The sequence below is a fragment of the Ornithorhynchus anatinus genome, chromosome 1 (genome assembly GCF_004115215.2).
Source record: "Ornithorhynchus anatinus isolate Pmale09 chromosome 1, mOrnAna1.pri.v4, whole genome shotgun sequence".
Classification (NCBI taxonomy): Eukaryota; Metazoa; Chordata; class Mammalia; order Monotremata; family Ornithorhynchidae; genus Ornithorhynchus; species Ornithorhynchus anatinus.
The window spans coordinates 134,063,443-134,089,136 of record NC_041728.1 but is presented as its reverse complement, the minus strand read 5'-3'; the positions used below and the strand labels follow the sequence as shown (position 1 = coordinate 134,089,136).

The following is a 25,694-nucleotide window of genomic DNA, read 5'->3' as shown; positions in this document are numbered from 1 at the left end:
GGGTGGCCGAGGGGGAGGGCCCGGCCTCCTCCTCCTCCCTTGGAGTATCCCGGAATAACAGGGACCAGGCCAGCAGGAAGAGCTACACTGAAATCTCACTGGTTGCCGAGCACTACTGCAAATCCCGTGAGCCTCTGGATTTTCCCAACGTATGTTGCGGCCTAATGGATAGAGCCCGAGCCTCGGAGTCAGGAGGACTCCCTCATCTATAAAATGGAGATGAAGACCGTGAGCCTTATGTAGGAGAGGAACTGCATCCAATCTCATTAGCTTGTATCTACCCCGGCACTTAGTACAGTGCCTGGCAGGTAGAAAGTACCTAATAAATACCACAATTGTTATTATTAATTATTATTATTATTATTGTGGCACTCAGGGTGACACAGAGGAGGAGACTGGGATCCTGTTAGCGATATTGGGCCCACCCCACTTTGCTCTTCTCGTACTCCCTTCTGCATCGCCCTGACTCACTCACTCCCTTCATTCATTCATTCAATCATATTGAGCTCTTACTGTGTGCAGAGCACTGTACTAATCGCTTGAATTCATCCCCCATGCCAGGCCCACAGCCCTTATGTATATATCTATCATTTATTTTTTTACATTGCTGTTTGTCTCTGCCTCTAGACTGTGAGCTCACTGTGGGCAGAGAATGTGCCTGTTTATTGTTATACTGTACTCTCCCAAATGCTTAGTACAACGCTGTGCACACGGTAAGCACTCAAGAAATATGACTGAATGAACTCGGCCCGTGGCAGCCGATGACAAGGAGCTGCTTACCCGGAGCTGCCGACCACCCTCAAACTGGCAGCCCTCTGGACTGCAGGCTCACTGTGGGCAGGGACTGTCTGTTATAGTGTTAGATTGTACTCTGCCAAGTGCTCCGCACAGTGTTCTGCACACAGTAAGCGCTCAATAAATACCACTGACTGACTGACTCTCAATGGGCTGCCTTCTGTCCTCCTTAAGACTCAGAAGTGGTGGATCAAAGGAGGCGCTTCCTTCCCCTTTCTTTCTCCATGTTGAAACCGAAACCGGGCCAAACCTGCTCTAAGTTTTCTGGGAGATATTAAGGGAGAACCAGCTGGCTACAATAATTGTGGCATTTGTTAATAATAATAGTAATAATAATAATAATGGTACTTGTTAGGTGCTTACTTTGTGCCAAGGACTGTTCTAAGTGCTGTGGTGGATCCAAGCTAATCAGGTTGGACACAGTCCCTGTCCCACATGGGGCTCAAACTCTTAATCCCCATTTTACAGGTGAGGTAACAGACACAGAAAAGTGAATTGACTTGCCCAAAGTCACACAGCAGACATGTGGCGGACCTGGAATTAGAACCCAGGTCCTGTTGCCCCCCAGGCCTATGTTCTATCTGCTAGGCTTTGCTGCTTCTAAGTAAGCACTTACTGTGTGCCAAGCAATGTACTGAGCACTGGGGAGCTCTCACAGCGTCCAAAGCATTGTAAGCTCTGGAGTGTTAAGAAATGTGTAAAAGAATGATCTTGTACATCCCAAGCACTTAGTACAGTGCTCGGCACCTAGTAAATGCTCAATAATACTATTGAATGAAAGTAGATATAAGATGGGGCTCACAGTGTAAGTAAGAGGGAGAACAGGTAATGAATACCCATTTGGCAGTGCTCTCCCTAGACTGTAAGTCAGTACAGGCTTTTTAAAAGTTACAAGTCAAACAGAAACAATGAACAATAATCACGATTGTGTATTTAGAGAAGCAGCGTGGCTCAGTGGAAAGAGTCTGGGCTTGGGAGTCAGAGGTCATGAGTTCTAATCCGGGTTCCGCCATTTGTCAGCTGTGTGACTTCGGGCAAGTCACTTAACTTATTTGTGCCTCAGTTACCTCATCTGTAAAGTGGGGATGAAGACTGTGAGCCCCACGAGGGACAACTTGAACTCCTTGTATCCCCCTGGTGCTTAGAACAGTGCTTTGCACATAGTAAGTGCTTAACAAATACCACTAAAATTATTATTATTATTATTTGTTAAGCACTTACTATGTGCCAATAAATGTACTAAGCTCTGGGGTAGATGCAAGATAGGTCGGACACAGTCCACGTCCCACATGGGACTCACGGTCTAAGGGGAAGGGAGAACTGGAATTGAATCCCCATTTAACAGATGAGGAAACTAAGGCATAGAAAAGTTTAATGATTTGACCAAAGTCACACAGCAGGCAAGGAACAGAGTGAAGACTGGGACCCAAATCCTCTGACTCTAGGTCCATGCCATTTTCACTAGGCCTCTTGTATTTGTTAAGCGCTTACTATGTGCAGAGCACTGTTCTAAGCGCTGGGGGAGATACAGGGTAATCAGGTCATCCCATGTGAGGCTCACAGTTAATCCCCATTTTCCAGATGAGGTAACTGAGGCACAGAGAAGTGAAGTGACTTGCCCACAGTCACACAGCTGACAAGTGGCAGAGCCGGGAGTCAAACTCATGACCTCTGACTCCGAAGCCCAGGCTCTTTCCACTGAGCCACGCTGCTTCTCTAGATCATGCTGCATATCATCATTTGGTCTCAGTCAGTCCGTCATATTTATTGAGCGCTTAATGTGTGCGGAGCACTGTATTAAGTGCTTGGAAGAGAACAATGTAACACATTCCATGCCCACGTCGAGCTTACAGTCTAGAGGGGGAGCTCTCACGGCGTCCAAAGCATCGTAAGCTCTGGAGTGTTAAGAAATGTGTAAAAGAATGATCTTCCTCTCCAGTTGCTCACAATTTCATTCAAGTCCCTTCTCTGCTAGCCAAGTCAGGATTATCCACTTGCCATGGCTGGGCCTTCCTACAGGCAATCCAGTCATCATCTCACCAATAGACCATGTGCGATCCAGAAAACAGTGCCTACTTGGAAAAGGAACATTTTATATTCTAATAAATAGTTAACGTGCTGGGATTTGGTTAGCACCCAGGGCCTCCAGAGACAGTAATCTAATTGGCTTCTGGGTAGTCAGTCAAAGCTGCCGTAGTTCTATGCAGGGCTTCCTTCAGGGTAGTGGGGATTACCCAGAGGGCCAGGGTCATTCGGCGCTACTCTTTTTATTAGAAAAGTGAAAATTAGTCTAAATTCCCTTTTTATAGCGTCAACCCCATAGCACCACAGCATTTCCCCTTTATCCTGTATAATTGACTAATGAGAGTGCTGATCTGTGGCCCCTCAATAGCCTGCCTGCTGGCTTTGTCACTATGAATCAGTTTGAAATTCGTCTTTCATCTGAATCATTTCCGAGTCATTCCTGGGACTCTCCAGCCAGGATCGTGCCTGTCCAGCTAATAGATTCCACACCCAAAATCTGTCATTGGGTGGTGTCTGTGAGTGAGTGAGTGAGAGACAGAGTGTATGTGTGTGTGTGTGTGTGTGTGTGTATTGTGTGCCCAACAGAGAAAAAGAGTGTGTTTGTAAGAGGAAAAGAATAGAAAGAAAAAGAGAGTGAGAGAAAAAATAGAGAAAGAAAAAAGAGTGTGAGCAAAAAAGAGAAAGAGTGAGAGAGAAAATAAAGAAAGAAAAAAGCGTGAGCAAAAAAAGAGAGAAAAAGAGAATGTGTGAGAGAAAAAATAGAGAAAAAGAGTGACAGAAAAAATAGAAAAAGAGTGTGTGTGAGAAAAAATAGAGAGAAAAAGAGAGTGTGAGAGAGAAAATAGGAAGAAAAAGAGAATGTGTGAGAGAAAATAATAGAGAAAGAGAGGAAGAAAGAGAGAGAATGAATATTCAGGATGAACGTATTCCATTCTGAAAAGAGCAGAATAGAGAATGATCCTTTGGAAAAAATATTTTAAAAATCTGAAAATCAGCAGCAGCAGAGGAAAGCACCTACCCAAGAGAAATCATGGAGAACCACGGGGAGACGGCGTAGAATTCGGCAAAAGTCATGAAGCCCGGCAAGCTGGACCGAGGAGAGGCGGGCCTCCCGAGTCGAGGAGCCCACGTCGTGCTCATGCCTGCTCCGTGAACGCATTGTGCCCTCCGGTGCCATCCACTGACTGTTCTTTTCTCTCCTGCTGTAGAGTCATTCGCCATACCTCTCGGGTCTGTACGGAGCTTCCCGGGTTGGCGCATTCCCGCATCAGCACTCCGTAAGTGCCACGCTCTTCTCTGCCCTGCCTGCTCCCTGCTTTCCCCGCCTGAGGCGGCTGGTACCCCGCTGGCCCTTCCCAGCAGCCCTCCTCAGTGAGGACGCCGTTCCCCAGCGGTGGGATATCGTCCGTGACGGCCGGGCGTTAGCCGGGCCGCGAGCCCGCCTGGCCTCGACCTGCCGGTAGACGCCGCGCATTCGGGGAAAAGAATTGCCAGAGTGCCACGGGGCATCCAGGGGCAACCAGGAGCAGCTCCCCAGCCAAGAGCTAGTGGCGGCGATCTTGGACCAAGCTTTCCCTAACGGAAGGAACTAGGGAGAGATGAAGGAAGGAATCGAGGAAGCGGGAGATGGAGAACAAAGTAGTTTGCGGGCCCAAGAGGGACCCCCAAGCCTCCTCTCCGTGTATCTCTCATGTGTCCCCGAGACACCTAGCATCTAACTCCCACCTTAGTTATCCCGCTTCTGCCTTTTGCCATCCAGTTCCTCGAACCTTTGGGATGAGGCTCGTCCTTCATCGTTGTCGGATCGTAAGTCCCGACGCGGGGTGGCCACAGAAGTGACTCTGTGATGCCTCACTGACCCACTCGGTGAAGTATCCGGGGTAACGGGCTTTCTTTGGTCTCAAGGAACGTTCCCCATTTTATTTCGGTTATCTTCCTGGTGCCCCTCACCTTCTGGTAGCAGGAGGTGGAGGGAATCGTCACCCTGTTACCGGTCTACCAGAGTGATGCCACAAATGTGGCCCGGTGAAAAAGGGTTAAGGTGGATAGAAGAAGTGTTTGCACATGAAGATTCTCTTGAATTTGTCTGACATTCGGCCAGCCGGAGGGGCTGAGGCTCACGATCTCAGTTTTGTAGAATCGGGGGCAGTAAGGAAGCTGTCTTGAGGCTAATTTTTGAATCTGCCACTGGAAATCATTGACACCTTCAGGGTAAGCAAAGGGGGAAAAAAAGATCTGGCTCATGCTGTTGTTTTATGAAGTGAAGCGATACTGCTCGAGTAAATAGCCGAAGGTAATTTTATTCAGGGGGCCTTTGGGAAGGGTTAGCCAGATATTAGACTCAAGCCTTGAGAATGCCAGAACTCCAGCAAATAGAGCCCCCAGGGCAAACAGTAATTGCAAGAGAGCTGAGGGAAGAATCGAGTGCCAATGGCCCTGAATTGTGAGAATTCTTAACTCACGGGTAGACAGACCAAAGTTGGAATGGCACTGTGTTGGCACTGTTGTCTGTGGACAGAGGACGCTACTAAATTAGATGCTTATTAGGGCATTGGCCCCAGGGTCAGGTTTTAACATAGAAGGTGTATGGAGACTTTGGAGAGGAGCTAGAGGAGACCTCTGGAGATGAAGTGAGAGCTTAAAACAAGGACCTAAGAAGAAGGTCTTAAGAAACTAAGAAGATCCATCATGGAAAGGGAAAAACTGGGAAATGGGACTTAGAAGGCCTCATTGCATGAAGGGAAACCAGTTCTCCTTATCCATTGAGCATAGGCTAAAAATAAAGGTCTGACCGCAACATCTGGGATTATGGTAGCTTGTAAGGAAGAATTTGCTGTGGGAGAGGTTGCTAGGCCCTAAAGCAGCCTGTTGAGGAAGGGTGGGGTATCGGTTGATCCGTAATAATACGGCGGGACCACATCTTTCCAGGAAGCTAAAAGGGGCTGTAGAGACTTGCCTGGAATTCCTTTCAGAGTGATCTCTGAAGGTCCCCTTATTCTGATTTTATGTTATCTTTGTAAACTCTTCCTCTTTAATGTTTGCATTCGCCTGGGGCCATTATGGAGGGCAACTTTTTGATGCTTGTGAGAGGCGAAAATCGTTGACCCTGGAACGAAATTGGATGAGGGTGGGGCCGTGCAAAGATAGAAGGCTGGTGGTGATCTTCACGTACACTGCGTTCGGTTCCAGGGACTTTGTATATATATAGTCCTTTCTCCCGCTGGACACTTTTCAGAATGAGACGGCATGAAACTCTGGAAGAGAGGAGGAAAGTTACTAGTGCTTGGGGGCTGGGTTGAGAACTTAGTCTCTTTACCGCCAAACTGCATAATGGTACCTATTGGGGTTGGTGTGTTACGTTGTGAGAATTCCTGTAATACAGGATCTGGTCAGGAAAAAAATGCCAGGCAAGTTAGATTAGGCTACCACTCCAAATAGTCATTTTGTTTTGTTTTGATTCATTCAGTGGTATTTATTGAGTGCTTACTGTGTATAAAGCACTGTACTAAGAGCTTTGTTTTTCCCCCATTCCTAAAACTATAGATGAAGGAAAGTAGGAGATTATGGTGGATGCTTGGTTTTCTAGATGGCTTTACATTATTTGAGTCAATCCTCCACTGGAGAAAATGAAACATAACTGAAGTGCAAACCTTGCATGATGATCCTCATAATAAGGGCGTTATTGAGTGCTCGAGACAAATAGCCCTACTTTCCTTACAGCTTGTTTTAATGCAGGTTTCAAGTAAGCAGTCATCCGAGTCAAAATATGGCAATGCTTATATTGAATGAAGAACAGAAAGTCTCACCAGGTGCTGCTTTTACTTCCATATAGTCCTGATCCCGATCCCTGTTTTGAAAAAGAGGTGTAAAGATACATATCTTTGTATCTACCCCATGCTTAGAACAGTGCAACACATAATAAGTGCTTAACAAATACCATAATTGTGCTTAACAAATACCATAATAATAACTATTATTATTATCCTCCCTTAAATTATGTCTAGATGCATTCGGTTGGTTCTCTTATGATGTGGGAGTTGCATTCGTGATGAATCAATAAGTCTATGGTGCTTACTGATCACTTACTGTACGCAGAGCACTGTACTAAGTGTTCGGGAGAGGGCAATACAGCAGAGTCCCTGCCCACAATGAGTTTACAGTCTACAGGATGAACCCAACAAAAAAGAAAACTGAGTGGGATGTGTATCCTTACGAGTTGGGATTTTAAACTTCCACTGGAATGGCTAAAATTGGTGAAGAAATTACCTTGAGGATAAGTAGGGTAATCGAAGAAAACAGGTTCGGTTGTAAACTTGCGAAAATCCTTTCCAAATGATGGCCATCTCACCCGTCTTGCTGAGAGCTGAGTAAATTGAAATCAGCTTTCTTTATGCTCTCCCAATAGAAACTGTTACTTGAAGGGGACTGAATTACTGAGTATCATATTTGCACAAAGAAAAACTCTGTATTCCACCCAGTAAGCAAGGGAAGCTGATGAAGTAGTCAGGGTAAGTGCTTGGATCAGCATGGTAGCAGTTTGGATGGAGAGGAAAAGGCGGATTTTAGCGATGCTGTGAAGTTAGAATCGACAGGATGTGGTGAGGGTTTGACCATGTGGATTGAGAGAGAGAGATGAGTCGAGGATAAAGCGAAGGTTATGGGCTTGTGAGACAGGGAGGATGGTGGTTCTGTCTACAGTGATGGGTAAGTCAGTGGAAGGACAGGGTTTGGTCATGCTAAGCTTGAGAGGTGTTGGCTGGGTATGAATCAATCATTTACTTGAGTGCTTACTCTGTGCAGAGCACTGTAACAAGCACTTGGGAGAGTACATCACAACAATATAATGCATTCCCCACCCACAGTGAATTTACAGTCCAGAGACAGTCATTAATATAAAGAAATTATAGATACATACCTAAGTGCTGTGGGGCTGCGGGGGTGGGGAATAAAGGGAATAAGTTAGAGTGATGCAGAAGGGAATAGGAAAAGGGGAAATGAGGGTTTAGTCAGGGAAGGAAGATCGGGAGAGAAATTCTCTGTCAGATATGAAGAGGGAGGATGTTTCAGACCAGAAACAGGGCTTGAGCAAGAGGTGAGTGATGAGATAGACGAGATGGAGGTACACTGAGTGGGTTGGCATTAGAGGAGTGAAATGTGTAGGCTGGGTTGTAGTAGGATAGTGAGGAGAGGTATGAGGGGGCAAGGTGATCGACTCCTTTAAAGTCGGTGGTAGGCAGTTTTTATTTGGTGTGAAGGTGGAAGGGTAACCGCCGGAGGTGATGGAGGAGTGGGAACATTTATAGATAAATGATCCGGGCAGCAGAGTGAAGTATGGACGGGAGTGGGGAGAGACGAGGCAGGGAGGTCAGCAAGGAGGCTGATAGAGTGATTAAGGCGAGAAAGGTAAATGATTGGATTAATGTGGTAGCGGTTTGGATGGAGAGGAAAGAGAGGATTTTAGCGATGTTATGAAGGTGGGACCGACAGGATTTGGTGTTGGATTGACTGTGTGGTTGAATGAGAGAGAAGAGTCGAGGATAATGCCAAGGTTACAGGCTTGAGGGACAGGAAGGATGGTGGTGCTGTCTATGAGAAAGTCATGGCGAGGACAGGGTTTGGGTGGAAGATAAGGAGTTCTGTTCTGAACATGTTAAATTTGAGGTGATGGCAGGACATCCAAGTGGTGATGTCTTGAATGCAGGAGGAAAAGCGAGGCTGCAGAGAGGGAGAGAGACCAGGGCTGGAGAGGTAGATTTGGGAATCATCCATATAGAGGTAGTAGTTGAAGCCATGAGAGCAAAGGAGTTCTCCAAGGGAGGGGGTGTAGATGGAGAATAGAAGGGAACCCCGAACTGAGCCTTGAGGGACACCCTGCTTTTAGGGGGTGGAAGGCAGATGAGGAGCCTGCGAAAGGGACTAAGAGTAAATGGCCAGAGAGAATCAGGAGAAGACGGTGTCAGTGTACCCGAGGTTGGATAATGTTTCCAGGAGAAGGTAGTGGTCAACCATGTTGAAGGCAGCTGAGAGGGAGAAGAGGATTAGGATGGAATAGAGGCCAGAAGGAGATCATTTGTGACCTTTGAGAAGGAGGTTTCTGTGGAGTGAAGGGGGCAGAAACCAGATTGGAAAGAGTGAAGGAGAGAATTGGAGGAGAGGAACTTGAGCTAGTGGGTCTAGACAACTCGCTCAAGGAGTTTGGAGAGGAATGGAAGGAGGGAGTTAGGGTGATAACCAGAGGGAGCTGTGGGGTCAAGGAAGGATTTTTTTTAGGATAGGGGAGACATGAACCTATTTGAAAGCAGTGGGAAAGAAGCCATTGAAGAGTGAAGTGTTGAAGATGGTGTTCAGGGAGGGAAGAAGGGAGGGCACAAGTGTTTTGATAAGGTGCAAAGGGATGGGGTTGGATGCACAGGAGGAGAGGGTGGATTTTGAGGGATACAGCTGGGAAGAATGGGAGAGTTGAAGAAGGGGCAGGAGGAGGGAGGGACTGGAGAAGAGCAGGGGAGATTTGGGGGAGATCATGGCTGATAGTTTCAATTTTCTCAATAAAATAGATAGGTCACTGGGGATGCGGGATGGGGGAGAAAGGGAGACAGGGAGCTTGAGGAGGGAGTTAAACATCTGGAACAATTGGCGAGGGCAGTGGACATGGATGTCTATAAGGATGGAGAAATACTTTTGCTGGGCAGAGTCAAAATATGCAAGGATGAAGTTGAGGTGGAAGAGATTGACTTGATACCTAGATTTCCACCAGCAGCTCTCTGTGGCTCATGCACAGAAGTGAAGGAAGTGAACTGTAGAGGTGTTCCAGGGCTGTGGATTGGTGGGACGAGATCAACCTGGAACGCCTTCCCTCCTCAAATCCGACAATGACTCTCCCCCGCTTCAGAGTCTTACTGAAGGCACGTCTCTTCCAAGAGGCCTTCCCGAACTAAGCCCCACTTTTCCTAATAACCCACTCCCTTCTGCGTCACCCTGACTTGCTCCATTTGCTCTTCCCCCGTCCCAGCCCCACAGCACCTATGTCCATATATGTTATTTTATTTATTTGAATTGATGTCTGCCTCCCCCACTCTAGAAAAGCAGCGTGGCTTAGAGGTAAGAGCCCGGGCTTGGGAGTCAGAGGTCGTGGGTTTTAATCCTGACTCTGCCGCTTGTCAGCTGTGTAACTTTGGGCAAGTCACTTAACTTCTCTGCGCCTCAGTTCCCTCTTTTGTGAAATGGGGATTAAGACTGTGAGCCCCACGTGGGACAGTCCGATAACTTTGTATCTATCCCAGCGCTTAGAACAGTGCTTGGCACATAGTAAGCACTTAGCAAATACCATCATCATTATTAGACTGTAAGCCCGGTGTAGGCAGAGAATGTGACTGTTTATTTCTGTATTGTATTCTCCCAAGCACTGAGTACAGTGCTCTGCACACAGAAAGTATTCAATAAATGCGATTGACTGAATGAATGAACGAACAATGGGACGAAGGAGCGAGTGAGTTGAGTTTGGTAGAGAGGGTGGAGTTGAGGGCGTCAACAATGGGACAAAGGAGCGAGTGAGTTGAGTTTGGTAGAGAGGGTGGAGTTGAGGGCGTCGACTGGATTTTCAAGGGAAGGTAGTTCTAATCCCGGCTCCACCACTTGTCTGCTGTGTGGCCTTGAGCAAGTCACTTCACTTCCCAACCCCGCCACTTGCCAGCTGTGTGACTTTGGTCAAATCACTTCACTTCTCTGTGCCTCAGTTACCTCATCTGCAAAATGGGGATTAAGACTGTGAGCCTCACCTGGGACAACCTGATTACCTTGTGTCAGCCCCAGTGCCTAGGACAGTGCTTGGCACATAATAAGCACTTAACAAGTACCATAGTTATTATCATTATTATCTGGACCTCAGTGACCTCGTCTGTAAAATGGGGATCGAAACTGTGAGACTTATGCCCGACAGGGGCTGTGTCCAACCCAATTTGTTTGTCCCCACCCCATCACTTAGTACTGTGCCTAGCGTGAAATGTGTAATGTACAGTGCATTTGTAAGTCTGACACATGCCAGTTATTATTATTAGGGATGTCAGGAGTGAATCGTAGAAGGCTCATTGTTGAAGGATTTTGAACATAAGGAGAGCTATGGTCAGTCAGATTTGAGAAGTGGGTCCAGACCAGGAAAACATCTCGAGCCTGGGGATGGAGGAGGGAGTTGAGGCTGAAGTATAGCTTGTAGGTGAACCTGGGAGGAGTAAAGAGTGTGAACCAAGGGGTAGCAGGTGAAAAGAGCTGATGTGGAATACGATAAGAGAGTCTTAATGCCAGTCGTGAAGCGTCTTTGCTTTGGAGGAGCCTAAGGAGGTTTCTGAGGAGTGATGATGGCATTTGTTAAGTGCTTACAATGTGTCAAGCACTGTTCTAAATGCTGGGAAAGATACAAACTAATCAGATTGGACCCAATCCGTGTCCCACAAGGGGCTCACGGTCTCAATCCCCATTTTATAGATGGGGTACCTGAGGCCTAGGGAAGGGAAGTGACTTGCCCAGGGCCACACAGCAGGCAAGTGGCAGAGCCAAGAGTAGAACCCAGGTCGTTCCGACTCCCAGGCCCGTGCTGTATCCTCTAGGCCACGCTACTTCCCTGGAGCGGAGAGAGGTGTGCTAAATGACAATTTAAGAAGCTTATCCATGCAATAGCAAGTAATGTAGATTGGATATTGACTTGATTATCTTGTATCTACCCCAGCACTTAGTACAGTGCTTGGGGCATAGTAAGGGCTTAATGAATATCCTACAGCACTTAGATACAGAGCTGTAACTTATTTATCTATATTAATGCTTGCCTCCCCTTCCAGACTGTATGCTTGTTGTGGGCAGGGATTGTGTCTGTTTATTGTAACATTGTACTCTCTGAAGCAAATAATTCAGTGTTCTGCACACAGTATGTGCTCAGATAACATTCACTGATTGATTGAGAGAGGAAGAGGCTGGAGACCTTTAGACTGTAGGCTCCTTGGTGGCAGGGATTGTGCTTACCAACTTTGTTGTACAGTACTCTCCCAAGCACTTGGTAATAATAACGATGGTATTTGTTAAGCGCTTACTATGTGCCAAGCACGGTTCTCACGCTGGGGTGGATACAAGGTTATCAGGTTGTCCCACGTGGGGCTCACAGTCTTAATCCCCGTTTTACAGATGAGGGAACTGAAGCCCAGAGAAGTGAAGTGACTTGCCCACAGTCACACAGCTGACAAGTGGTGGAGTGGGTGTCATCCTTGACTCGTCTCTCTTGTTCACCCCACACATCCTATCCGTTACCAAGACGTACCGGTTTCACCTTTACAATATCGCCAAGATCCGCCCTTTCCTCTCCACCCAAACGCTACCTTACTGTTATGGGCTCTCGTTATATCCCGGCTAGACTACCGTGTCGGCCTTCTCTCTGACCTCCCTTCCTCCTCTCTCGCCCCGCTCCGGTCTATTCTTCACTCCGCTGCCCGGCTCATCTTCCTGCAGAAACGATCTGGGCATGTCACTCCCCTCTTAAACACCTCCAGTGGTTGCCTATCAACCTCCGCTCCAAACAAAAACTCCTCACTCTAGGCTTCGAGGCTCTCCATCACCTTGCCCCTTCCTACCTCTCCTCCCTTCTCTCTTTCCACCGCCCACCCCGCACTCTCTGCTCCTCTGCCGCCCACCTCCTCACCGTCCCTCGGTCTCGCCTATCCCACCGTCGACCCCCGGGCCGCGTCCTCCCGCGGTCCTGGAACGCCCTCCCTCCTCACCTCCGCCAAACTGATTCTCTTCCCCTCTTCAAAACCCTACTTAAAACTCACCTCCTCCGAGAGGCCTTCCCAGACTGAGCTCCCCTTCTCCCTCTACTCCCTCTACCCCCCCTTCCCCTCTCCGCAGCTTAACCCTCTTTTCCCCTCATTTCCCTCTGCTCCTCCCCCTCTCCCTTCCCATCCCCTCAGCACTGTACTCGTCTGCTCAACTGTATATATTTTCATTACCCTATTTATTTTGTCAATGAAATGTACATCGCCTCGATTCTATTTAGTCGCCATCGTTTTTACGAGATGTTCTTCCCCTCGACCCTATTTATCGCCATTGTTCTCGTCTGTCCGTCTCCCCCGATTAGACCGTAAGCCCGTCAAACGGCAGGGACCGTCTCTATCTGTTGCCGACTTGTTCATTCCAAGCGCTTAGTACAGTGCTCTGCACATAGTAAGCGCTCAATAAATACTATTGAATGAATGATTAGAACCCACGACCTTTGTTTCCCAAGTCCGTGCTCTTTCCTAGTGAATAGAGCACGGGCCTAGGAGTCAGAAGGATCTGGGTTCTGATCCTGGCTCCTCCATATAGCTGCTGCATGACCTTGAGCAAGTCACTTGTTTGTGCCTCAGTTACCTCATCTGTAAAATGGGGATTAATAATAATGTTGGTATTTGTTAAGTGCTTACTATGTACAGAGCACTGTTGTAAGCACTGGGGTAGATACAAGGGAATCAGGTTGTCCCACGTGGGGCTCACAGTCTTAATCCCCATTTTACAGATGAGGTAACTGAGGCACAGAGAAGTGAATGACTTGCCCACAGTCACACAGCTGACAAGTGGCAGAGCCGGAATTCGAACCCATGACCTCCGACTCCAAAGTCCGTGCTAATTCCACTGAGCCACACTGATTAAGACTGTAAGCCCCATATGGGACAGGGACTGTCCATCCCAATTTGCTAGTATCCACCCCAGCTCTTACTACAGTGCCTGGCACATAGAGCTGAACCAATACCATTATTATTATTATTATTGTGCTCTGCACACAGCAAGTGCTCAATAAATAGCATCAGTTGAGACAGGGCCCTACAAGAAAGCCCAGAAAACCTCACATGGGCCGATGTCCTTGTTCCAAATATTGAGGAAGCTACCGCTGCAGTCAGAGCCATAAAACAAAAGTGGCAAAACACCTGAGCCTGATGGCAAAACTGCTGAGAGTTAAAAGGATGCTGGGAGTATAGAGAAGCAGCGTGGCTCAGTGGAAAGAGCCCGGGCTTGGGAGTCAGAGGGAGTCCTGACTCTGCCCTTTGTCAACTGTGTGACTGTGGGCGAGTCACTTCACTTCTCTGTGCCTCAGTTCCCTCAACTGTAAAATGGGGATTAAGACTGCGAGCCCCATGTGGGACAACCTCATTCCCCTGTATCTACCCCAGTGCTTAGAACAGTGCTCTGCACGTAGTAAGCGCTTAACAAATACCAACATTATTATACCGTGCCACAAAATTTTCCTCAATTTATGGAGCACCAAAATGTTGCCCCAGGATCCCTAGATGCTCCATACTGCCATCTTCAAGGTGGCAGGTGAAAGATCTCAAACTGCGATAACCACTGTGCTCTCTCACAGCTCTCCTCTTTAGTCAGGAACTCTAGCCAGCCTCATTCTCATGCTTCGCAGTCTGAGAAGCAGCATGGCTCAGTGGAAAGAGCACGGGCTTGGGAATCAGAGGTCATGGGTTTTAATCCCCGCTCGGCCACTTGTCAGCTGTGTGACTTTGGGCAAATCACTTCACTTCTCGGTGCCTCAGTTACCTCATCTGGAAAATTAAGACTGTGAGTCCCACGTGGGACAACCTGATCGCCTTGTATCCTCCCCAGCGCTTAGAACAGTGCTTTGCACATAGTAAGCGCTTAACAATTGCCGTTATTGTTATTAGTATTATTCTGACCCAGCCAATGATGAATGTTGCTGATTGCAGGCTCCTGGAATCACAGCATGCCTGCTGGATGACCTTGGGCAAATCACTTAACTTCTCAGGGCCACCGCTCCCTCATCTGCAAAATGGGGGTTCAATACCTGTCCTCCCTCCATCTTAGACGGTGAACCTCCTGTGGGACTGGATGATTTGATTTCTACCCTAGTAGTGAACAGTGCTTGAAACATACACAGTAAGCGCCCAACAAATCCCACAGTTATTTCAGTCACAGAGTGCACCTGGGTGCCGATTGCAGGAGACGTGCAGGGAGTGGCTAGCCTACTCACTGCGCCTTGTTCTTGAGAAGCAACGAGACCCAGTGGAAGGAGCACAGGCCTGGAAGTGAGAAGATCTGGTTTCTAATCCCGACTCCATCATTTGTCTGCTGCGCGACCTTGGCCAAGTCACGTAACTTCTATGAGCCTCAGTTCCCTCTCCTGGAAAATGGGGATTTAATACCTGGGCACCCTCTTACTTAGACTGTGAGCCCCATGAGGGATCTGATTATCTTCTGTCTCCCCCAGTGCCCAACACTAAGTACTTAATGAATACCACAGTTGTTATCGTTACTATCATCCTCGTCGCCCCCGCCAACGTCTCGCTCATTCCCGCCCACCTCGTATCCAGTGGACCCCAACTTCTCCCCATCTTCAAACCCAACTGCAGTCTCATCTGGTCCAGTAGTTTTTCCCCTCTTAACTCTAAACTTTCCACCATCCATTCTTCCAACTGCCCCGTTAGCACTTCTCCACCCCTTAAGTACTGACAACCCACCAGCACTCTCACCTACGTATCTTCTTACTCTGGTATGTCTTCCTCTCTGTGAATGGTTTTAGCGCCTGTGTGTTCCGAGCTAGATTGCAGGCTCTTCGTGGGCAGGGATCATGTCCGTTGATTCTGTTTTACTCTCCCAAGCATGTGGGTACTGTGCTCTGCATACGGTAGGTGATCAATAAGTACACTCGATTGACAGACAAAGTAGTAGAAAAGAAAATCGATAAGGCCAGCTTAGCTTCCCGGAGACTGGCATTAGCATGGTGGCAATAAGGCATCAGCCAATATACCAGTACGGTGCCCGGCACATAGAGAAGCAGCGTGGCTCAGTGGAAAGAGCACGGGCTTGGGAGTCAGAGGTCATGGGTTTGAATCCCCGCTCGGCCACTTGTCAGCTGTGTGACTGTGGGCGAGTCACTTAACTTCTCTGTGCCTCAGTTACCTCATCTGTAAAATGGGGATTAACTGTGAGCCCCATGGGGGACAACCTGATTACACTGTATCCACCCCAGTGCTTAGAACAGTGCTCTGCACATAGTAAGCGCTTAACAATACCAACATAATTATTAATGAATACCATTTAAAAGAAACAGAATTGGATTTCTCACTGAACTGAAGGCTCCCAGAGCTGAGGTGCTGTGACAACACTACTGTTTTTTTTGGTGGTGGTGGTACGGTTTTAAATGCATTTGTTGAGTGCTTATTATGTGTCAGACACTGTACTAAGTACTGGGATAGATACAAGATATCAGGTTGGACACAGTCCATTTCCCACACAAGGTTCACAGTGTTAATCCCCACTTTACAGATGAGGTAACTGAGGCCCAGAGAGGTGAAATGACTTGCCCAAGGTCACCCAGCAGACAGGTGGTGGAGCCTAGATTAGAACCCAGGTCCTTCTGACTCCCAGGCCTGTGCAGAAAGGCTGACAGACCGCAAAAACCTGGAACAAAGCCAGTCCACCAGTACTGAACCTCGCCTCCCCACAGTTTTCCTGGATGGGACCTGGGAGAAGAACGGATCCAGGCATCTCCCCAACCAGCTGCTATAGGAATGGGGCAACCCAAAACCAAGGAAACTAGAGGAAGCGACTCGGGGATGGAGTAGACCAAAACCGCGGCTGATGCAGCGTCACGGCTAATGGCCGGGAGAGGACCGTGGCTGATGAATGGGCTTAACAGCCTGCAGTGAAGAAAAAAAAAGAGTGGCTCTTCTCCCCCCCCCCCCCTTTTTATGGTATTTGTTAAATACTTACTACTTTCCAGGCACTGTACGAAACGCTAGGGTAGGTACAAGCTAATCAGGTTGGACACAGTCCATGTCCCATATGGGACTCACAGTCTTAAGTCCCATTTTTCAGAGGAGATAACTGAGTCTCAGAGAAGCAAAGTGACTTGCCCAAGATCACACAAGTGGCGGAGCCGGGATTAGAACCCAGGTCCCACTGACACCCAGGCCCTGGGCTCTGCCCACCAGGGCAACGCTAGTAGGACAGAACTGAAGCTTTAAGATGGGGAAACGACAAAATCAAAAACAACCCCAAGTGCTGCAGACATCAAACAGAACAAAACAACAAGTGATGGTCTTTTTACGTGCCTGATGCAGTCAGGCCTGCAAGACCCATTCCCAGCCAGAGTTCATTTATTCATTCAGTGGCATTTGAGTGCTTATTGCATGTCCTAGGCGCTTGGGGAAAGTACAGTACAACTGTAAACAGTGACATTCCCTGCCCACAACAAGCTTACAGTCTAGAGAGGGGGAGACAGACATGAATTCAAATAAATAAAATGACAGCTATGTACATAAGTGCTGTGGGGCTGGGAAGGGGGGAAGAGCAAAGGGAGCAAGTCAGGGTGACGCAGAAGGGAGTGGGAGATGAGGAAAAGTGGGGCTCAGTCTGGGAGAGTTCACCAGTCGTAACGCCAAGGAACGCTACAGGCCTGGGAGTCAGAAGTCCCAGGCTTGGGTTCTTTCCTTTAGGCCACACTCCTTCTCAAGACATAGAAAGAGGAGGAAAAATACAGCTATTGCAGGGCGAGATCAAGGACTGCCACTAAAGAGGAAGCATGCCTAGACCACCAGAAAGTCACTCTTTCAGTGAATTTTCCACAGTATTAATCACCTTATCCTCTTCCCCACCATCCCAGGACACAATGTCCAGAGCAGATGACTTACTCATGATACAGCCACCCACTCGAACTAATTATTATTTATTCTACTTCTACAGCTCACGCTGTGGTATAGAGAGACCCGACCGTGTATTCATACAAACTTCCCCAACGCCTGAGTCATCACTCGGGCATTTCCCAGGGCCTGCTTTCCGGACCGTAGCCAAGGATTTCGAGGAGGCGGTCGCTGTTCTGTGTCCTCAGCCAGGAAATAGCCGCATATTCCGAAGATGACTCTCGGAGCAGATTATTTCACAGAGAGCAGTGGATAGGGACAACCAGCAGTCGGCGACTTCCGTCAGCTCGTTTGCAGATAAATACTATCGAAGTGGTATTTATTGAGTGCTTACTAGGTGCGGAGGACAGTACTGAGCAATTGGGAGAATATAGTACGACAGAATTGGCAGAAACTTTCCCTGCCTGTGACGAGCTTACGGTCTAGAAGGCTCTGTGCTAGGATGTCACGCCGTGTGTGGCGGTCACAGGATTTTAGTCACCGGACTACTCACCTCACCATTTGAGGGAAGTTTCTGTTTTCACAGCTCGGCTTTTCACCTTCGGGTGGTTTTTCAGGTAGCGTTTGGGTTCGTTGGGTTTCTCCTAGAGGTAGAATAATCTGGGAAGAACCAGCATGACTTGCTTGCCTAGCTTGGTCGGGATAAGAAACAAAGTGCCCATACTTGATTTTCCTTCTGAATGAATCATTGGTTTAATGACCTCATTTCGCAGAAGGAGCCAGGTGGTGCAGTGTTTGCCACTGTGGTGTTTCACCTTAAACATGAAGCGTCCTGTGTTTGAGTAGTCACCTTTTTCCAAGGAATTGGCTCAGTTTTTCTGGATCGGCAGCCTTGGACCTGATGAAAAAGTCACCTTTCATTATCCAGGCACCTGTTGTTGTTCTTCAGGGTCAAGAACTCAAAAACTAGTATAACTCATTTGTCCTTTTGGGGGTTTTGCAGGGATACAATTTGCTACTTAAAACTACTTTTCAGTGAATCCCAATTCACATGGAACCAAATCTCACTTTTTAAATTTCAGCTGGGCTTTCGACAACACCGCTTTCAGATGGAGATCCATTGCCAAGCAGCGTTCATTAAAATGTGGCTTCTTCCTCCCTTCTCTGCCCATCCATCCCTCCGTTCTTACTCCTCTTACTTTCTCCACTCTTCCAAGTCTTTCTCCTTCCTCCTTTCTTCTTAACCCCCTTGTTCCACATCTTCTTTGGGGACTCTCGGCTCTCACTCTTTCTGAAACAACCTACTATGAATAATAATGCTTGCTGTATTTGTTAAGGGCTTATTATGTGCCAGGCACTCTTCTAAGCCCTGGGGTGGATACAAGCAAATTGGGTTGGGCACAGTCTCTGTCCCACATGGGGTTCATGCTCTCAATCCCCATTTTACAGATGAGGTAAATGAGTCACAGAGAAGTGACTTGCCCAGAGTTACAGAGCAGGCATGTGGAGGAGACAGGATTAGAACCCAGAGCCTTCTGACTCCCAGGCCCATGCTCTATCCACTAGATCACACTTCTAAGCCTCTTCCTGCATTTCTGCTTGAAAATAAAGCTACCATTGGGCCCCAGTGTCAAGTTTCCTAACATCATCATCAGTGGCGTTTATTGAGCACTTATTGTGCGCAGAACACTGTTATAAGCGCTAACAGAATGCTAAGCCCTCACTGGCCAGTAAAATGCAGGGAGTGCTGGCAAGTCTAGCTGTCAAAGAGCTCACTTGCATTTGGGGAGCCTGGTGCCCCCTTTTACAAATTTCATCATGGCCTAGTGGATAGAGTAAGTGCCTGGGAGTCAGAAGGTCATGGGTTCTATCCTCAGCTCTGCCGCTTGTGTGCTCTGTCTCCTTGGACAAGTCACTTCACTTCTCTGTGCTTCAGTTCCCTCATCTGTAAAATGGGGATTAAGACGGTGAGCTCCATGGGGGACAGGGACTGTGTCCAACCTGATTTTCTATTCCCCACCCCCCAAGTGCTTAGTACGTTGCCTGGCACAATGTAAGTACTTAACAAATACAATTATTATTATTTTTAATAATAATAAATCACCCCAGTTAGAAGTCTGACTAATACTTCATTCACATATATTCATTTCAGCTGGAGAAGGCCACATTTGGAATACACCTATTCCTGGGCCTGGACGGGATCCACCCAGTAAATTCCAGCTGAAACGAGGTTCTGATGCCACGTGTCTCTCGCTTTCTCTCCTCAGGTGCCGGAACAGGAGGTGGTGAATCTCTTCATTCCCACCCAGGCAGTAGGTGCCATTATTGGAAAGAAGGGCCAACACATTAAACAGCTGGCGAGATTTGCTGGGGCATCCATCAAGGTAAGGACGACCAATTCTTCAGCGTCTCTGCCTCATCTGTTTTTAAATGTTATTTGTTAAGAGCTTACTATGTGCCAGGCAGTATTCAAATCGCCAGAAAGATGAAAGGTCATCAAGTCGGACACAGTCCATGTGTGTGTCCGACTTGATGACAACCTGATTCCCCTATGTCTACCCCAGCGCTTAGAACAGTGCTCGGCACATAGTAAGCGCTTAACAAATACCAACATTATTATTAAATACCAACATGTCCCACGTGGGGCTCACAGTTTTAAGCTTCATTTTACAGATGAGGTAACTTAGACACAGAGAAGTGAAGTGACTTGCTCAAGGTTACACAGCAGAGAAGAGGCAGAGGCAGGACTAGAACCCAGAACCTCTGACTCCTAGGCCCATGTTCTATCCACTAGGCCACACTACTTCTCATCAGTCAATCAATCAATGGTATTTATTGAGCGCTTACTATGTGCAGAGAACTGTACTAAGCTCTTGGAAGAGGACATTACGACAGAATTAGCATCTTCCTCACCTTCCCTTCCTCAGCCTCACCCTGTCCTCTCGTGGTATTTCAGTCCATGCCTGAATTGAGTAAAATGGCTAGATGAGTAGAAATGTTTCATTATCATCTGTATTATTCTTTTATTCTTATTACTAATAGTAATAAGAATAATAATGGTATTTGTTAAGCCCTTACTATGTGCCAAGCACTTTTCTAAGCGCTGGAGTAGATACAAGGCAGTCAGGGTAGACACAGTCCCCGTCCCATGTGGGCCTCACAGTCTCAATCCCCATTTGACAGGTGAGGTAACTGAGGGACAAAAAAGTCAAGTGGCTTGCCTAAGGTCACATTTGTCCGCGGTGTAACCTTGGGCAAGTCACTTCTCTTTTTGCTTTCATTCTGAAACTACCAGATGACGCATGTCAATGTGTCATCTATTAAGAATGTTATAGCTCTAAATCCCATAGAATCAAAGCACTTTCCACTCCCGGCATGGTGGACTCTCACCCATCTGGGCACTATCGTTCTCTCCAGTTTATTGGAAGCAAAAGGTGATCCACGTACCCCAGGAGTAGAACTACAGTTTAATGAGCTAGGATTTAACACCACCCAAATAAACCAAACACCAGGAAAGAGCTCAGTATGCTCAGGGAACGCCAATGCGTTGCCGAAGAGCAGAAACCAAGTCCAGGAAAAATGGAGGAAGGTTTTTAATAATAATTGGGGTATTTGTTAAGCGCTTACCTTAGTATGGGCTAAGCACCAGAGAAGAGACAAGAGGAAAAAAGAAGCAGCGTGGCCTAATCCTGGTTCTGTCACTAGCTTGCTAAGTGACCTTGGGCAAGTCATTTAATATTTTTCTGCCTCAGTTTCCTCAACTGTAAAATGGGGATTCGGTACTTAGACTGTGAGTTCCATGTGGAACTCTTAATTAACTTGTATCTTTCCCAGCACTTAGAACAGTGGTTTTATTTTATGGTATTTGTTAAGCACTTACTGCTCCACCCTCTCCAAAAGTCAGGTGCATACCTCACCACAGTGGCCCAAGGCAGGGGATTAGGGGACTATCCAACAGGTACAGGGCTAAGCCATTTGAACTCATCTCCAGAGGACAGGGATTGTTTCTATTTACAGTAGCGTCCTCTTCTGTGCAGTCCACACAGAAAGTCCCCAGCAAATCCTACTAACGAATTGATTCCTGAAAACCCCGACAGACATTTTGAAAATATCGGGAAGGCGTCCATTAATAAACTCTAACACGAGAAGTGCTTTCCCCCACCTGGGAAGTTCAGGTCCGGTCCCTCGTCCGGAAGACCCCTCCCTCGTCGGTCCCTGTAGTAGCCAGGGATACCCCGGGCCTACCTTTCCCCTATCCAGACATGGAAAGAAAACGGACAGTTCTCCTTGCCTCTTGTCTCGTCTTATACTGTTGAGTCGTCTCTGACCCATAGCGACATCTCTCCCAGAACGCCCCACCTCCATCTGCAGTCGTTCTGGTAGTGGATCCATAGAGTTTTCTTGGTCAAAATCCGGAAGTGGTTTACCGTTGTTGCCTTCCGTGCAGTGAACTCGAGTCTCCACCCTTAACTCTCTCCCGTGCCGCCGCTGCCCAGCATGGGGGAGTTTTGACTTGTAGCAGATGGCCTGCCACTCTAGCCATTGCCCAAGCTAGGAATGGAATGGACAGGCCCCTGCTCGACTCTCCCTCCCATAGTCGAGACTGGTAAAGTACTGGAAACTCTCCAGGTGCCACCCTGAGAGGTGATCCTTGCCTCTAGGTCTACAAAAAGCAAATCCACGGAGCACGTGGATGTCAGAGTAAAAGTCACAATCAGCAGGCCTGTAGGTCTGAGGCTAAGGGCTAGAGCCTCTTGATAAACTTTTTATTTTAAATGGCATTCGTTAAGAGTTGATTATGTGCCAGGTACTGTACCAAGCACCGGGGAGTGTTGGACTGTGTCTCTATCCCACATGGGGCTCACAGTCTTAATCCCCATTTTACAGATGAAGTAGCGGAGGCAAAGAGAAGTAACTCATCCAAGGGCACACAGCACACAAGTGGAGGAGCCGGGATTAGAGCCCAGGTCCTTCTGACTCCCAGGGCCGTGATCTACCCACTAGGCACACGGCTTCTCAGCATAAACTTGGTGGGGTCGTGTAGAACAGGAAATGATAATAATAATAATGATGGTATTTATTAAGCACTTACTATGTGCTGAGCACTGTTCTAAGCGCTGGGGTAGATACAAGGTATTCAGGTTGTCCCATGTGGGGCCCACACTTTTAATCCCCATTTTACAGATGAGGTAACTGAGGCACAGAGAAATTAAGTGGCTTGCCCAAGGTCACCCAGCAGACAAGTGGCAGACTTGGGATTAGAACCCACATCCTCTGACTCCCAAGCCTGTGCTCTTTCCACTGAACCAACTTGTTAAATTCTAAGCCATGGACTTAGTTGAATTTTCCTCGCTTGCTAATCGGGAGCCTCTTGACTAGAGGGAAAAAGCATTAAGTAGCCCCAGAGAATTGGCCACCCCCAAGAACTGGCCCTTCCAGGTGTAAGGAGATTCGAAATGAGCATTCTGTTAATCGGGAATTGCACTTTTAGACTCCGTACAGGACATAAACTTTAGTCCCTGGGTAACAGGGAGGCTCTAAATCATTTTTTTGGGGGGTTGGTAAATTTACAGGTTACAGCCTCAGGTTAGTCTGAATCTGCCACCTCCTCAATAATATTCTATATTCATTCAGTTGATAATGGAGAAAATCGACAGGCCATTTTTTTTTTAAGTAGCAGAGAAATTCACCACGACTCAAGGTAATGGGGATGAAGTGGCTTAGTGGAAAGAGCTCGGGCCTGGGAATCAGAATTCATTCATTCAATCGTATTTATTCAGCACTTACCGTGTGCAGAGCACTGTGCTAAGTGCTTGGAAAGTACAATAATAGAGACAGTCCCTGTCCACATTCAATCGTATTTATTGAGCGCTTACTGTGTGCAGAGCATTGTACTAAGTCCTTGGAAAATACAGCAGTGAAGAGAGACAATCCCTGCCCAAAATGGACTCACAGTGTGTGTATGTGTGTGCGAGACAGATATCAATACAAGTAAACAGGCATCAATATAGATAAATAGAATTTTATGTATAATACATAATAATATTATTAATATAATATGCATATATGTAAGTGCTATGGGGCCGAGGGGGGAGAGCAAAGGGAGTGAGTCAGGGTGACGCAGAAGGGAGTGGGAGATGAGGAAAAGTGGGGCTTAGCCTGGGAAGGCCTCTTGGAGGAGGTGAATCTTCAATAGGACTTTGAAGGGGGGAGAAGAGTGATTTTCTGGTGGGTTTGAGGAAGGAGGGTGTTCCAGGCCAGAGGTAGGACGGCGGGACAGGCGGGAACAAGGCCCAGTGAGTAGGTTAGCGGCGGCTGAAGAGTGGAGTGGAAAGTCTTGAAGCCAAGAGTGAGGAGTTTTTGTTTGATATGGAGGTGGATAGGCAACCACTGGAGATTTATGGGGGCGGGGCGGGGGGTGACATGTCCAGAGCGTTTATGTGGAAAGATAATCCGGGCAGCCGAGTAAAGTATGGACTGAAATGGGGAGAGGCAGGAGGTTGGGAGGTCAGAAACCTGATGCATTAATCCAGGCAAGACAGGATGAGTGATTATACTACCAGAACAGAACTAAACTAACTGAAAGACCTTGGCTCTGCCACTTGTTGGGTGGGTGACCATGGACAAATCACTCAAATCTCTGTGCCTCAGTTTCCTCAGTAAATAGTATTTATTGAGCGATTACTGTGTACAGAGCACTGTACTAAGCATTGGAGAGAGTGTACAATAGAACAATAACCATACACATTCCCTGACATCTATAATTTGGGGATGTTCATTCAGTCATACTTATTGAGAGCTTACTGTGTGAAGAGCACTGTACTAAGCTCTTGGAAAGTACAACTCGGTAACAAATAGAGACAATCCCTACGCAACAACGGGCTCAAAGTCTAGAATGTAGTACCTGTTCTCCCTCCCCGTTTGTCGTGAGTCCCGTATTTGACTGTGCCTGACCTGGTTACCTTGAACAACAATAATAATAATAATGGTATTTATTAAGCACTTACTGTGTGCCACAGACTCACTGGGCACACTGCGGTGGATGCAAGCAAAGCAGTTTGGACACAGTCCCTGTCCCATGTAGAACTCACCGTCGCAATCTCCATTTTATAGATGAGGTAACTGAGTCCCAGAGAAGTGACTTGCCCAAGGTCACACAGGAGACAAGTGGAGGAGCCGGGATTAGAACCCCTGACCTTCCGACTCCAGGCCCTGCTCTATCCATTATGACATGCCGCTTCGCTGTATTCATTCATTGTCGTATTTAGTATTCATTCATTGTCGTATTTATTAAGTGCTTTCTGTTTGCAGAGCACTGTCCTAAGCACTTGGGAGTACAGTACCTGGCATGTAGTAAGCACCATCATGTTGATTATTATTGCATCTGGCATTGGCATTATGGATACAGGATCATTTTTGTCAGGGGCCAGAAGTCAGGGTAGGGAATGTATCTGTTTATTGCTGTATTGTACTCTCCCAAATGCTTAGTATAGTGCTCTGTAATAATAATAATAACAATAATAATAATGATAATAGTATTTGTTAAGTGGTTACTCTTTGCCAAGCACTGTTCTAAGCGCTGGGGTAGATACGAGGTCATCAGGTTTCCCACATGGGGCTCACAGTCTTAATTTCCATTTTACGGTTAAGGTCGCTGAGCCCCAGAGAAGTTAAATGACTTACCGAAAGTCACACAGCTGACAAGCGGTGGAGCCGGGATTAGCACCCATGACCTCTGACTCCCAAGCCCGTGCTCTTTCCACTAAGCCATGAGTGCTCAATATATACGATTGAATGAATGAAAAGTCACCGGGAAGTGGCCCCGTGGGAGCTCTGGGAAGTCGGGATGTTCGCTAGTACCCTTTCTTGCCCAGTGCCCCCTCTCAGCAGCAGGAACACTGGAGCCGTGGGGCTGGAAGCCGGTACTACTACCTGCTCACTCGGCAATCAGTCAAGAAGCAGCATGGCCTAGTGGAAAGAGCACGGGCTAGGGAGTCCGAGGTCATGGGTTCGAATTCCGACTCTGCCACTTGTCAGCTGTGTGACCGTGGGCAAGTCACATAACTTCTCTGTGCCTCAGTTTCCTCATCTGTAAAATGGGGATTAAGACTGTGAGCCTCATGTGGGACAACCCGATTACCCTGTATCTCCCCCAGCGCTTAGAACAGTGCTCTGTACATAATAAGTGCTTAACAAATGCCAACATTATTATTATTATTATTATTTTCACTTCTCTGGGCCTCAGTTACCTCA

General features: G+C 47.4%; 1 protein-coding gene across 2 annotated transcripts in view; it reads left to right on the top strand.

The window, feature by feature from the left end:
* Positions 1–25,694, top strand: part of IGF2BP2 (insulin like growth factor 2 mRNA binding protein 2) — a 242,465-nt gene that overhangs the window by 203,373 nt on the left and 13,398 nt on the right. Inside the window, exons 11-12 of one of the 2 annotated variants that reach the window (XM_029071130.1) lie at positions 4,029–4,097; positions 19,709–19,825. In XM_029071130.1, the coding sequence (XP_028926963.1) occupies positions 4,029–4,097; positions 19,709–19,825 (186 nt within the window). The remainder of the gene's footprint in view (positions 1–4,028; positions 4,098–19,708; positions 19,826–25,694) is intronic. The other variant, XM_029071140.1, reaches the window with a different exon arrangement.